We start from the raw sequence: 16,180 nt of genomic DNA on the forward strand, positions 1-16,180 counted from the left end.
TCAGCACAGAAAAATAGCTACAAAGAAGACATTCCTCAAAAAATTATAAGACAAATGAACAATATGCTGCCAACTGGGGCAAAAGATTACTGCTGAGGAAAACAACAGATGCACTGATAGACCAGAAGGAAAAGCAGGGGGAAAGAGTTTCTTTGGGAAATTAGGGTATTCAAAAATGCCTGCATATACTAGGGAATTTAGAAAGCTATGCGCATGCCTAAGGCAGAATGCATGCTCAAAAAGACCCTAAGAAGACCCTAAGCTTTCACCTGTGGTGATATTTTATTTTCTTTATTAGTTTACCCTATCTTATTTTTCTTTTCATTTTATTCTAACTCCTGGTGATCAAGGAAATCTGTATCAAACACTAGCTAAACACAAGCTAAAGGAACAGAGACTTCAGAGACCACACATGACAAAGAATACACACTTTACAAAAACAGGATAGAAAAAATAACTAAACAAGCAAGTAGCTACAGCCCACAGCAACCAACAAAAATAAAGCCTAATAAAGGAAAATAATCTGTTTTCAGAGTTAGCATATTTTAATATTCAAATGTCCAGTTTCAAACAAAAAACAATTATAAAGTTTTCAAATTAACAAGAAAGTGCCCATTCACAGAATAAATTAACAGAAGTTGCCCCTGAGGAAACAAAGACATTGGACTTACTAGAAAAATAATTTAGGTCAGCTGCTCAAATTGCAAAAGAAAACCACAACACAAAAAGTTGAAGGAAACGAGCGGAATGATCTCTCAAGAAACAGAAAATATCAATAAAGAGATAGAACTTATAAGGAACCAAATGCAAACTGTGAGGCTGAAAAGGACAATAACTAAAATGAAAATTTACTAACAAGTTACAAAATTGGAGCAGGCATAAAAAAGAATAAGCAAATCTGAAAATAAGTCAACTGAAAGTACCCAGTTTGAGAAGTATAGAGAAGTAAGAATGAAGAAAAATGAACGAAGCCTAACATACCTATAGGAACTATTAAGTATATCTATACATGCATTATGGGAGTCCAGAAGGAGAGGAGAGATAAAGAAGCTTAAAGAGTATCTCAACAAATTACCCAAACTCCCCAAATGTAATGAAATATACATATACAAGAAATTCAAAAACCTCCAAGAAGGATAAACACAAGGAGATCCATATCAAGACACAGAATAATCAAACTATCAAATGACAAAGCCAAAAAGAGAGTCTTGAAAGCTGTAAAAAGAGAGATTTATCATAAAAGAGATCCTAAATAACATTAAAATATGGTTTCTCATGAGAAACTATGGAGGCCAAAAGGCAAACTTTTCTTTCAAAGCGCTGAAAGAAAAAGACTGTCTAACAAGAATTCTGTATCTGGCAAAACTATAGTTCAAAAATGAAGGGAAAGTAAGACATTCACAGATAAACAAAGGAATTTGTCATTAGAAGATCTTCTCTATAAGGAATACTAAAGGGAGATCTTAAGGCTAAAATAAAGAGACACTGGATAGCAACTGAAAGCAATAAGAAGAAATGAAGAACTGAGATAAATGTAATTATATAAGTAAATATAAAATCCAGTATTGTTGTATTTTGGGTTTTTAGCTCCTTTTCTATGATTTAAAAGACAAATGCATAAAACAATCATTATAAATCTGTGATAATAAGATACAATGTATAAAGATAATGTTTGTGACAGTTACAACATAAAAGAGGGAACCGACTTTTATAGGAGCAGTTTTGTACACTATTGAAGGTGGGTTGGTAGCAAATTCAAAGTAGAATGTTAAATATGTAAGTAGAAACAACCCAACTGTCAATAAAAGAGTATGTGATATACACATACAATGGAATATTATTACTCAGCCATAAAAAGGAATGAAGTACTGATATGTGCTGCCACATGTATAAACCTGAAAACAATTACGTTAAGTGAAGAAGACAGATGCAAAAGGTCACATATTTTATGACCGCATTTCTGTGAAGTATGCAGGCAGAGTAAGTAAATTCATACAGACAGAAAGCAGATTGTTGGTTGACAAAGACTGTTGGTGTACAGACAACAGAAAATGATTGTTTAATAGGGATAGTATTTCCTTTTGGGATGGTGAAAAATTTTTGTAGATGGTCGTTGCACAACATCTACAAAAATTTTTAGTACATCATGAATGTACTAAATGCCATTGTATTGTATACTTTAAAATAGTTAATTTTAAGTTATGTGAGTTTCATCTTAAATTTTTTTAAAGAGAAAAAAGCCTTAGCCATGCAGAAACATGAAAATATTCACACTGTATTGAGAATACAGTTATATACAAGCATTCAAAAAAAGGGTGGGGCACTTAGGTTGCTTCCATTTCTTGGCTATTGTAAATAGTGCTGCAATAAATAGGGGTGCATCTGTCTTGTTCAAACTGGGCTACTGCATTCTTAGGGTAAATTCCTAGAAATGGAATTCCTGGGTCAAATGGTATTTCTATTTTGAGCTTTTTGAGGAGATGAATGGATAAAAATGATGTGGAACATATACACAATGGAATATTATTCAGCCATAAGAAGAAAACAAATCCTACCATTTGCGACAACATGGATGGAGCTAGAGGGTATTATGCTCAGTGAAATTAGCCAGGCAGAGAAAGACAAGTACCAAATGATTTCACTCATATGTGGAGTATAAGAACAAAGAAAAACTGAAGGAACAAAACAGCAGCAGAATCACAGAACCCAAGAATGGACTAATAATTACCAAAGGGAAAGGGACTGGGGAGGATGGGTGGGGAGGGAGGGATTAGGGCAGGGAAAAAGAAAGGGGGTATTACGATTAGCATGTATAATGTGGGGGGGGGCATGCGGAGGGCTGTACAACACAGAGAGGACAAGTAGTGATTCTACAGCATCTTACTATGCTGATGGACAGTGCCTGTAATGGGGATTGTGGGGGAGACTTGTTGAAGGCGGGAGCCTAGTAAACATAATGTTCTGCATGTAATTGTAGATAAATGATAACAAAATAAAATTTAAAAAGGGTGGGGGGAATCTAAGAGGAAAATACCATGGATTGCACACAGTAAGGGTAAGAAATGTTTTAAAAACTCTTGTTTTAGTTATATGCATTTTCTATTTATTTGGTTACAATGTAGAACATATTCCTTCCTGGGGGTTTCAACAAAAAAATTGAAAGCTACTGAAAATAAATTCCTCTTGTTATAATTTTTAATTATCCTTCTGTGGCAGGAATAGATGTATGCAACTCTGATCTCCTCTCATGAAAGTGTCACTACTCTATGAGGAGTAGAGTTTACTGTGCCCCTGTGTTCACTGCAGAATTATTTATAATAGCCAAGACATGGAAACAACCTAAGTGTCCACTGATTGATGAATCGATGAAGAAAATGTGGTGTATATTTAAACAATGGAATATTATTTAGCCATAAAGGAGAAGTAATTTCTGCCATTTGCCACAGGCTGGATGGACCTTGACGGCATTATACTAAGTGAAATAAGTCAGAAAGAGAAATATGTATGACCTCACTTATATGTGAAGTATAAAATTAAATAAAACTGAATTCATAGATACAGAGAACAGATCAGAGAACAGATTGATGATTGCCAGAAGAAGGGGAAGAGGGCGGGCAAAATAGGTGGAGGTGGTCAAAAGGTACAAACTTCAAGTTATAATTAAATGAGTCCTGGGGATGTAAAGTACAATGGGGTGACTATAGCTTTAAAAAAATGTATAGTAAATTTGAGAGTTGCTAAGAGAATAGATTTTAAATGTTCTCGTGGCAAGAAAAAAAATTTATGTCTTTATGTGCTGATGAACATTAGACATATTGTGGTGATCACTTTGGTATAAATATATAAATGTACATGCATGTACATATATATATATACATATATATGTATGTATGTATGTGTGTGTATATATATATATACATATATATATATATGGCTATTACATCTCAATTTAAAAATTTTTTAATTTATTACAGAGAAGGCTTTGAGCCCAGGCTGTATTCTTCCCAGGCAGCCTCCAATATGATGCACTGTAGATACTGCCCATTTCTGCGCACTACAGAACTCCTCTGATGGGCTACGACAAATCTCCCGATACTCTCTCAAATCTGCATTGCAATCTCAAGCTCCCTCTGCCCAATTTTGCTTTCTTCTCCTTTTTTCTTTCATAAATGTCAGATCTGCATCAAGATCTGAAAATTTACCAACCCAATCCTTTTTCCTTTCCCTTAAACTTTTACAAGTCTCATCTCTCAATAAATATCTGTACTCTTAATTCCATTTTACCATCAGCTTTCAGCTGAATCACCTTCACAGCACTTGTTACAATTTGTAATAATATGTTAATATGTTTGTGTGTTTCTGTCACACAGCAATCCCCTTGGCAGTCTTTCCCTCTGAAGGGTCCTCCTTTCACAAAGCCCGGATAATTTCCCTGTTGACGCCATCCTCATCCCTCTTCTAGGCCCAGACAGGCAGTAGTGATGGTACAGTTATACCTTACATAAAGGAACGCAGCTGAGAGAATGAAAGGAGACTAAAATCCTGTTGCAGGGCTACATCTTCCAAGTATTGGGTTTCTGAGCCTTGGTATTTCTGACATTTTAGGTAGGATAATTCTGCAGTGGAGGGGCTGTCCTGCATATTGTAGATGTTCAGTAGCATTCCTATCCTCTACTCACTAGATGTCAGTGGCATCCGTCTCATTATGACATTTATGATTTAAATGACTCCAGAGAGCATCAGATGTCCCCTAGGGTGGCAAAAGTCACCCCAGGTTGAGAACTACTGGCCTTGAAGAAAGCATTTTTTTCCTAATTCTCCCCAAAATGCCATCGATTAGTACTGCTGCTGGAATTTCCCATGGTCATGGGAATATTCCTCCAGGCTAAGCAGTCCCAGATGCCTTGGTGGCAACTCCCATACAGGGTGAGGCCTCCAGTGCCTTCCTACTTCGTCTGTCGTTTGGATCGTAAGTGGGTCTGCATGTGTTCCCATGAGTTACACTTAGGACTGGGCAAATAATCCCAGGTGTCTGACTGTGACCAGGAGAAGCTGTGCCCTCCTGGAAGATAGAAACTTAAAAAAGGACCCATCCAGGGCAGCATATTGATGTCCCAGTGGACAGATGAACATCGTCTTTTGGCCTCTATGCCTTCTCATCACACTTTGTTATCCACAACTGTTTTATGCAGTTTTGCTTAGAAAACCAGTAGTCATTTGTATGTAAATTCCCGTAGCTGTTCCCTGTGGAGCATGCTATAGACTAGTTACTTCTCACATGAGAAGCAACTAATTACAAAAGTAGAAGTCTACACAATCCTTTCAGCCATTCTACCCTTAGTATTTCAAAGTTCCTACTTCAGCTGAATGTGTGAGCCATGGCTATATGCATCATCGGGCATAGAATCTCTCATACCTCTATTTCAAATGCTTTGAAATATGAATGGCTATGTCTTCAAAGTCCTTTTGTCCGACAAAGAGTATTCCTGAATGTCACTTAACATATACATTGAATCTGGGCCCTTCCCACAAATTTGGTGCAAATCCACACCCAGCCATTTTCTCTTTATACTGCATAGGTAGAAACTTCATTTTATCTATGTAGATTTGCCTCCCTCCCTCCTCGCCACAGTAGTTTCTTTTCTTACTTGCATTCACCGGCATGTTTTAAACTTATATTTTGGATCCTGATACTCGTTGTGCACAAGATTTAGTGGATATAGGATTTAGAAGAGGGGATTGCAAAAAAGTTACTTAAAAAATTAATCCATTACAACCATTTCAGTCATTTCTAAACGGAGAAATGCAGAATGTGACTCCAGAATGTTGAGGAATTTTCTTGGATGAGACATAAAATAAACTCTCTTATCCCAAATGCGGACTTGGGAAGGGGAGTGCGGGTGGAATTCATGGAGAAAAATGCGCGATTGGAGCTGGAAAGCGTTTAGGGCTGAAAATACGTGTTACTCCTCTGGCTCCTCTGTCGCCCCCACGGCTGAAGACGCCCTACACAATCCTTCCAGCCAGCGGCTGCGTCTCGCCGGGGTGCTGAGGCAAAGGATGCACGGTACTGAGGAGGTGGTTAGTTAGAGCAAAGCGCCACTGGATGCAGTCTAAGGCGGGCTCAGTGTAAGCGCCACTATCAACCTGTATCTCAACCCAGAATTGTTGAGATTACATCGTTTAGGATTCGAGATCATCAGACTTTAAAAAATCATGCTTCTTGAAGGAAAAACCCAAACTAAACATCTCATTTAGTTTATAACTTGGCATTCATGCCATTACCCCCCAAGAACGAAACGTTCTCTTTCGGTCTCAAATTATCTGACGGTCTGAGAAAACTACTGGCTCTCTCAAATGCATTTAGCAAGGGTTGCGACACAAAGGGAATAATAACAAGTACGCCGGCGAACACCTCGGCAGGGGATGAGGGTAGCCAGGAAGGACCAAATTTAATAGGAAGTAGTGCCGGAGCGCGAAGGCGACGTCTGACGCAAGCCTTCCTGCCGCAGAACATCACGGGAGGAACGCGGGACGGCACGCCCCTGCTGAAGAAGCGCTGAGGCTACTAGAGGGGTTCCTCCGTACCAGCGGCAGCTTGGGGTTACTCACCTCTGAGGAAACAGCATTTCCCACGGGGCAGTGGGTCGCCCCTGTCGCGTGAGACGCAAGGTGACGCAATTCCTGAGCGCGCCAATCCTGGGCTAAGTGGAGGGCGGGCTCTTCAAATTTGAATTTCAAACTGTTGTGAGTTTTGGGGAATCTCGCGGAGGTGGTGAGGGTCACCTGGGACCGGGGTCGACGGGGGTCGAAGGCGCGAGCCCTGGGGCGTCGGGCCTCATCCGCGCGAAGCCAGGCAGGGACTGCCGCCGTCTTGCCCAGCCGGGCCCCTCACCGAGGTACGGCTTCCCGCCCGGCTACCCAGGCTCCTGCGGCGGGTTCCCTTCCGCGCCGCGAGCCCTAGCCTTTCAGCATTGTCGGGCGTGCCGTAGCTTTTCAGCATTGTCGGGCCGCGCGGGCTTTGGTTTGTTTCTAACTTTGGCAGTGGTTTCACAACTTATTACTCACTCAGTGTGTGTTTACTGCAGTTTTCAAGAGAATAGACCACTTTAGTTCAGTTGCGTTTCGATGGTGACCACTCTAGGTCTTTGTTCTAAAACCACTTACAGAAAAAAATACGTTGGCATGATTACCAAGTAGGAAAATTGTGTGTGTCACTCACTGCCCGAGTCTTGATTCTTTACCTTGGAACCCAAATTCCACAGCTGTAAAAAGTTGATCCATCTAGCTTGTGTTCTAATTCAATTACATATTGATTGCGAACATTTTCCGATGCTAAAAGTTATTTTTAAAATGGAAGGCCCTTTCATCCTACTCTTCGAAAATAAGCACTTCAAGATTTGGTACATTTCGAGATTTTCTTCCCCATACATAATGCTTCTGTGTGTGTGTTTACAGAAATGCAATTGTCCTGTTCTGCTTCCTTTTTTGTTTACTATATCCTAGCTGTTTTCTATGTCAATATATATGTACTTTTTATTGAATACATAGAGTTCAACTGTATGGATATAGCAGAATTTCGTCCCATATTGGTGGACATCTAGAATGTTTCTGATTTCCCTGATAAGTCAGTGGACGTCCTTGTCTGTAGTGCCTGTTTAAGAATTTGGGCTTTGAAGCGAGATAGAACTGGATCCTGCTCTGATTGTCAGTGGGAACTTGGGCAGGTTATTTAACCACACCTATGCTTTAGTTTCCTCATCTTCAGAAAGGGAATACTTAGTTAAGAATTGCTTTAAGGTTATGTAGTGTCTGCCATATATGGAGTAAATATTGGTTATCACCACATATATGTTTGCATATTTTATATAGATATTTATGTAAGAAAAAATTTATAAGTGGAATTTCTTAACAGCATACACACCCATATTTTGAAATTAATCTTCACCAGTTAAGTGTAAGAAGTCTCACTTTTAATTTCATCTTTTATTAGTAAAATAGAGTGTCATTTGACTCAATTATTGGTCTTTAGTATTCTGTTAATTGCCTTTCATGTTCTTGGGGCATTTTTTTATGCTGATCATTTTTTAAATTGATTAATTTGGTCTCTTGAATTATATATATGTTGGTCTTCTGTTTATCATGTGCTGTTTTTTTTCCCTAAGTATGTTATTTGCCAGTTAACTTAAAATTCCTCTCAATTTTCCCGACTCCATTTGTTAGTTTTGGTTAGTGGGTTTGGGATTTTTGATCCATTCCATTATAACAATAATTACTGCTACCACTTAGGTAGATTCCTAAAACTTTCCATGACCCTTTTGGGAGGAAGAGTCACAGTTATATTCGGTATCATATCCATGATTACAACAGTTGTTTAGCCTTATATACATTTACATAAACTGTATATGCTCATAGCTAGCTAGCCTTTTCATATAACAGTTTTCCCATGCCTGACTCTTTATTTTGAATAAATAACAATTTTTCTCAATAAATCAGCATTTGTCAGTTTTCAGAATAAATTATAAAGATTAGATTTTCCAAACAGCTTTAAACAGTTAGTGAAAACTCAAGCATACCATTTTAAAATTCATCTTCTTTTCTCCCATCCCAGAGAAAACTAAAAATTTCTTTTTGGTGACTATTAGGTCAAGTATGCTTGGCCTTCAGGGTTCTCTGTTCTTTCCTCTTCTTGAGGAGTGCCAGTTACTGAATCCCTGTTGTTTTAATGTCTGTCTGTTTCATCAGTCTAAGCATCATAATTTGTTTTCTTTGTTTTGCTCTTCTGTTACCTAGGACGTGAATTGGACTTCAGATATTTTTGAGTGGACCCTACCAGGAGGTTTTTTTGTTTTTCTTCTGCATCTATTCTGCAAAGCCTCTATGGTTAGAAAATCCTAGGTGAGGTTTTTTTTTTCTTTTTTCATCTGCATCCTTCTCTCTTTCACCAACCACCCTGAAACCCCTGGCAACTATTGGCAACTCCTCTGGCTTCTGTTGAATTGCTTTTAATCACATAGTGGGGGAAGAGGAACTCCTAGAGGAACTTTGTTTCTCTCTGGGAGGGGGTGTGGAATTTGAAGATTTTCAGAACCTTGACTACTCACCTCTCCATCCTACTACATGCTTGAATTGGGAGAAAGGAAGTTGGCCTTCAAGAAAGAGAGGAGTTACGGACTGGTTCTTGGAGCCTTTCAGTGTGACCATAATTATCCACCTTTAGGTGAAAACAGTCCTGTATGTCTACTACAGATTGAGCCTGTTTTAAATTCTGCTGGCTCATTTACAATTTTTACTTCCTCTTGAGCATTTCATTAGATTCTGAGGAACTGAAATTATGTAAACTTGCCCATATTTTGCCACTTTTACATATAATTGTCCTAGTTTATTCATTTTTGTTTTTGAGAGTTTTAAGTGAACAGCTAGTATTACAACCCCCAACACAGGATTCCTTGTATTAGCACATTGGCAAACACAGCTATATGCATTAGTACATATTTGCTGAATTAACATTCTGTGAAAGAATTCAGTGATTTTTTGTATCACACAGCTAGACTCCCAAGATACCCTTCTTTGTCAGCTCTTGCTACTGAGGAATATTTCCTTCTCTTTCTCTTATAAACTACTGAATAAAATAGTTTGTATTTGAATTTTTAACTTCCATATTTATCACAGAAATCACTGTAAAGATACTTGATATCTTTAGTCTGATTGCATTAGGATTTTCTGTAATAGACCTTTTATATTTATAAGATGTCAAAGAATGGAATAGTTAAAAATTTAGCAATAAGAGATGCTATAAATCTAAAGAGTAAGTTCCAAGCTCCTTGAGTTGAAACATTTTACTTATTTACCAAGTATTACAAAATGTAGTTGCATGGCTCATAACCTAGAATCTAAATTTTCAAGTGTGGGAAATAAAACATATATGAGAAATAAGCTAAAACAGTCTCATGCCATGTATGCTGAAGTACATAATTCTATATAAAAATTCAAGTAACATTAACATTTTTCTTAATTAGACAGAATATAATTAACTTTTGATTTCAGGATTTTTCAACTGAAGCCTCATAATTAAAATGATACACAACATAATCAGGATTGAGGATTATTTAAATAAAGAATTGAATGGATTTTCCAGCTTTCATTAGGGCCATTGCCTTAAAATTTTAGTGCCTAAAGGGAAAAAAACATATGTAAACATAGTCTTTTATAACATAACATAGTACCATATGAAAATGCCATTTAATGCCTTTTGATGCAAATATTAGATTGGAACCTCCAGGACTTTAGGATCAAGTAACTTTCAAAATATTCAGAATTCAGTTCTTAGAGCTATTAGTAAATGATTTGGTGAATGCTGCTTTTTTGTAGAGACGTAAATTTAAAGACCAAACTGTTCATCTATTGAAAAATAATATAAAATGAAACTTTAACAAAAATGTAAAATCTTAGTCTGATTTGTGAGCCATCTTAGTCTGATTATCCAGTGTTGTTTTGAATCAAACATCTTGATTAGTATAATGTTATGGCAAGCAAATAAACTTAATTTTTTCTGTACCAAAGCATGATAAAGGTTGATTTCACATTGAACTACAGATTCCTCTCTGGGCTGCTGCTGAAGGTCTATCCTGAAAATTGCTTTTAAGTGAATTTTCTGATAAAGGAAATTTATTGCTACTGTTATCAAGATGATTGCAACACCTTTGAAACATCCCGGAATTCACTTGTCTTCAGAGACATCTTCTCAGAGAAGAAATATGCCCATGCATGCAGTCTTCTTTGACAGCATTCCTTCAGGCACACTTACACCTGTAAAAGATTTGGTAAAATATCAGAATTCCTCTTTAATGAATGATCATAAAAAGAATGAGTTTCTAGAAATGACCATTTTTAATAACAAAAATATATTTCAGTCTACCATGCTAGCAGAACCTACCACCTCTAACAATTCTCTTGATATCAGTGCTATAAAGCCCAATAAGGATGGATTAAAAAATACAGCGAACTATGAGTCACCAGGGAAAATATTTCAAAGAATGAAAGAAAAAGTACTGCGTAACAAGCAAGAACAAGCATCAAGAAAAAGTAGTTTGTTGGAATCACCAAACAGTAGAAGTAATAAAATCTTCACTCCTAATGAAGCTGGAAAGAAAATATTGCATCATACCTACCTCTGTGAAGAAAAGGAAAACAACAAATCATTCCAATCAGATAACAATTCACTAAAAGGTTAGTTTCACTTGGTGTTGGTTAAAAAGCTATGTGTTAAGTGTTTATTGTGTCTGGCACTGTTTTAGGTACACAGGATACAGCAGTGAACAGAATGGACAAAAATCCCAGCCTTCATGTAGCTAGCTCACATTCAGATGGTAGGGGACAAATAGTAAAGCAATTTTTATGGTATAGAAGACAAATAAATGCCTTGGAAAGAAAAAGCAGAGTAAGGATGTTGGGGAGTTAGAGCAGTTGCAATTTTTAATGAGGTAGTCAGGGTATGTATGTATGCTTCCATGAGAAAGTGGCATTTGAGCCAAAAAAATTGCAGGAGGTGGTAAAAAAAAAAAAAAGATATCTTGGGGAATGGGGAAGAATGATCCAGACAGGTAACTGCTGATACAAATGCCCAAAAAGAGAAGCATGGCTCACAAATCCAAGGATTAGCTATGAAGTTAGTGTATATGGAGTGGGTGGACAAAGCTAGGAAAGAGAATAAATAAGAGAGGGTCAGATAATGTATGCCTTTATAGGTGAATGTAAGAATTTGGGCTTTTCCTTTGCACAAAATAAGGAGACATTGGAGGGTTTTAAGCAGAGGAATGAGCAAGCTCTGACTTATATTTTTAAAATACCACTCTGGATGTTAATTTGAAATAGTTAATTGCAGTAGTCCAGATGACAGATGGCTTAGTCCAGTGGTAGCAGAAAAGATAGTAAGTAGTTGGATTCTGGGTAATTTTGAAGGAAGAGTCCGTAAAATTATCTCATAGACTGGGTGTGGAATGTAAGGGAGAAAGAGAGAAAGGATGACTCCAGGGTAGTTTGTTTGGCTGATTTTGTTTTTTTGCCCAAGCATCTGTAAGGGTTGTGCAGTTTACCTTGAACTGTGGCAGACTGAAGGTGAAGTCGGGTTGAGGGCTCAGTAATTAAGTTTTTTGTCATGTTAAATTTGATATGTCTGTTAAAAATTGAAATTAGATGTCAACTAGGCTGTCAATTAGTTGGGATTTTGGCAATAGGTCCAGGTGAGAAAAATACATTTGGGAATCATTAGCACTGAAATGGTACTTATAGCTGTAAGATTAGGTGGGATTATCGTGAAGTGTAAAAAGAGAAAGTGTTAGGGTACTCAACATTTAGAAGTTAGAATAAAGGATAGAAAGTAGTGAAGGCCACCAAGGAGATGAGGAAGACAAACTAGGAGTGATAGTTTAGAAGCCAACAGAACCGAATGCTCTAAGAAGGGAGTCATCAGTTGTGTCTAATGCTGCTAATCATCATGTAAGATGAAGGCTGAGATTTAAGCATTGGCTTTAGCAATGTGGAGGTCATTGGTGACTTTGATGAGTTTGATTTTGGTGGAGTTACAGGAGCAAAAACTTGTTTCAAGAGGGTTCAAGAGAAAATGTGAGGAGAGAGATTGAGAGAAACTGATGAATATAGACAGGTGAGGGAGTGGAGAAATATGTTAATTTAACATATAGTGGAGCTATAGTTAAAATTTTTATTGTTTTTAATGAATTGTCAAATAACATTTTGATATGCTGCCCGGAATGATCCAGTAGGAAGGAAAACCAGACCTTGGTAGTATGACAACCTTGAGTAGTTGAGAGGGAACAGAATCTGAAAATGGAGGTTTGGCCTTACCTAGGAGCATAAATAGATCATCAGTCAAACAAGGTAGGCAGTGTTGTATGACTTCAAAAATAATCTGAAATGGAAAATAAAGTCATCAGTTCAATAAGTATGAGAAGCAGGTATTGAAGTTTGAGGGGATGGAAGTTTGAATAGTGTAGGAGAGTAGAAGGTTAAGTGGTCTAAACCTAAATTTGATTTCCTAGGCAACATGAAGGACCTAATGGAGATTTGTGGGCATGAGAAACCAATTAGTATGGTTGTGTTTTCCTCTAGTCCTATTTAGCTGCATAGATGCTGGTGGGGAATAGACAAGGAGTTGGATTTTTACCAGGATTGTAATTTTCCCAAATAGGATGAAGTGAGAGAAGGACAAAGGAGAGAAGCCCAAAGGACATAGTGTGTAGGGGGTGACCACAATTGGTCATAAAATTAAAGTAGTTTTGATGGGGAAAAGAGCATCTGAGGAGATAAGGAAGTATAAAAAAGCGTAGGCCTTGTTGGGGTGGTCAGGTGGATCTGAGAGAATGAATTGGAAAGACAGAAAGTGGTCAGAAATTGGGATACTTGAAATTGAGATTTTAATGAGTTGCAGTAATTGATAACGATATTTTATACATTATCTCAGTCCTTTCAGCAAACACTATGGGTAAGTGCTTATTTTGATAGTCTAGGAAATGGGGCTTATGTCTGTTCTATGTCTTACTATTAGAAAGCCCACAATAGACTGTGGATGTATTGTTGCATTTCAAGGAGTGATACATTTGGACATAAAAAGCAGAGTTTTCTAAGGGAGTCTAGGATGGAGGTGGGGGAGTATACAAAATAACCTGGCAAAATTTCTTAGATCCTAGGCAAAAAGGGAGACGCAAATGAAATAGAGCACATTAATTAAAGCATGTTTTATATATAAAGTGTAATGAGATGAAGAAATAACTGCTTTGGAAATCTAGTGAATCTTTCCTCAGAAAATGCACATATAATACACAAATTTTGTCCTGTATGTGATTTCACAAACATCTTTTGGAGAGTTTCTGCATGACCTTGGACTCAAATAAATGACCCAGGTTCTACAGAATGTTGTATTTGATTAAATTACCTACTTGTCTTTACTGCATTGCCCTGCCATTTTTAATAGAAGGAGCTAAAGAAACTTACCCTTCTTTTATGACATGTCATTAAAATAAAAATCTTTATATTAAGATTTCTGAGACAAAAGCAGCATACTTATTAAAGCATAAGCACTATCACTTTAAGTATAATATATATTTTTCTTTTTATTAAGGTATCATTGATACACTCTTATGAAGGTTTCACATGAGCAACATTGTGTTTATTACATTCACCCATATTATCAAGTCCTCCCCACTCAAGTGTAATTTTTTAATTAAATATAAAAAATAATAGTTTTTCCTTCTCTGTACAATTTTAAGTCTATTACCCCCCTTATTGTGTGAACAAAACCCATTTCTATATTTTAAAAAAAACTCAAACTAGGATGTATAGCAGAATAAAATATAAGTAATGCTATTAATCCCCATTTTTCTAGTTAATAAACCTGCCATACTTTGCCTTTGAAGGCTTGCTAAATGATGTCAAAGGGGTATAAATTATAGCTGAGTCTCAACATTTTTATTTTTAATGTATAAGTTAAAACTTTTCAATTGTTCTTGCACGTTTTAGATATTTACAGCAACCAGAAACAATTTTTAAAACTGAGTGGCACTTCATATATAATCTTAACATATACATATCTTACTTGTGGCAGCACCAGAATTTTATCCTAGATCTCTAAGCTTCTAAGTCCTTTTGTCTAGAGCTGGCAAGTCATAACATGTGGAGATTTTTAAAAAATTCTTTCTCAGCATAATGTAAGAAAGGAGATTGGATGGAAGACATGAGAAGATATAGGGAAAACTTAGGTAAATTTAAAAAGTATATCATATTGGTCTCATTATTACTGAGCTTGTGTTTATATTTTTTAAAAGGCCTTTTTTCCCCTCTCAGTGACTAATACAACTCACTTTCCTTTCCCTTTAAATAAAAAATCAACCCCAGTCCAAGAAGTTCTGTTAGAATCATCAAATAATATTTTCCTTCCAGTTGAGCAAAAGATTCAGTGTCAACAAGAAAAGAAAGCACCTTGGCACAATTTAACTTATGAGAAAAGCTTTTGTTTTGTTTTTAGTTTATTTGTATGGTTAAATGTTCTAGATAATTATTTAATTTGTGTAGGCAATAAGCATTGACTGGATAAAAAACTGAATTGTAAAAGCAAGAGCCACTTTTAAATTGTTCTGTTTCTCTCTCTTAATTTCATATGATTCTCCTAATAAGTTTTGCTTGGTTTTGTATTTTTTGCAGAGCTTCCAGTTCTGAACCAAGAACATGAAGGTGTTTCAGCTACAGGAGTCTCAAACAAGGCATTAGCTGGACGGATTCTTCACTCTAAGGAGAATACAGTTGCAACCACAAAGTCCAAAAAGGACACGTTTGTTTTAGAAGGCACTGATTCTGCCTATGAAAAATCCCAAAATACTACTATTGATACTATCTGTGTTCCTATTAAAAATGGCAGTCAATTAATGGTTTCTGATAGTACGGTGACAACAGAAGGGACTTTACAGCAGGAAATTAAAGAAGGAAATGAGATAACAGTGCCCAGAGAAACTGACCTTCCAGGTTCCATGAATGATACCTGTAAAATTGTGCTTGCAACTCCAAGATTTCATATAACAATACCTCGGAAATTGAAAAGAAATGCTTCAAAGCTTTCTCCTCCAACTATATTTCAAACTATTACAAATGGAGTTAAAAAAAACAAGGTAGGAAAACTTTAAAGGCAGATGTGTATTTCTGATTTTACCCCCATTCTTGAAGAGCTTGAGTTCTATCTGTCATTATTAACAGCTTCATTTTTGTGTTTTATTGTTACTTAATGTAGAAGCAATGTGGCCTAGTGAAAAGAACAGTATGTTGAAAGTAAGAAGACCTAGGTATTAAGTCATAATTTATTTTATTGTACAGCCTTCAACCATTTACTTACTCCCTTTGGGGATGAATACTGAGTTCATTCCTGTTTTTTTCTTATCTTGGGTACGAATTAAGAGAGAAAGGAATTGTAGTATCTGAAGATTAGAGAACTAATATAAAGTAATAGTAGACTTTTGGAAGACACATTGTAAAATGTCCAATTGTTAAAGGTTTGTTAATTTTTTTTTTTAATTAATTAATTAATTTATTTATTTATTTTTATTTTTTATTATTGAAGGGTAGTTGACAACAGTATTGCATTACATTAGTTTCAGGTGTACAACACAGTGATTCA

At 36.5% G+C, this 16,180-nt stretch overlaps 1 protein-coding gene across 5 annotated transcripts in view; it reads left to right on the forward strand.

The window, feature by feature from the left end:
• The first annotated feature begins 6,501 nt into the window (after nt 1–6,501).
• MIS18BP1 (MIS18 binding protein 1) overlaps nt 6,502–16,180 on the forward strand; it is a 48,099-nt gene continuing 38,420 nt past the window's right edge. The window contains exons 1-4 of one of the 5 annotated variants that reach the window (XM_057488486.1): nt 6,502–6,899; nt 8,794–8,898; nt 10,597–11,229; nt 15,217–15,677. In XM_057488486.1, the coding sequence (XP_057344469.1) occupies nt 10,689–11,229; nt 15,217–15,677 (1,002 nt within the window). In that variant the 5' untranslated portion in view covers nt 6,502–6,899; nt 8,794–8,898; nt 10,597–10,688. The remainder of the gene's footprint in view (nt 6,900–8,793; nt 8,899–10,596; nt 11,230–15,216; nt 15,678–16,180) is intronic. The other 4 variants (XM_036916898.2, XM_036916912.2, XM_036916905.2 and 1 more) reach the window with 4 other exon arrangements.

The sequence above is a fragment of the Manis pentadactyla genome, chromosome 11 (assembly GCF_030020395.1).
Source record: "Manis pentadactyla isolate mManPen7 chromosome 11, mManPen7.hap1, whole genome shotgun sequence".
NCBI lineage: Eukaryota > Metazoa > Chordata > Mammalia > Pholidota > Manidae > Manis > Manis pentadactyla.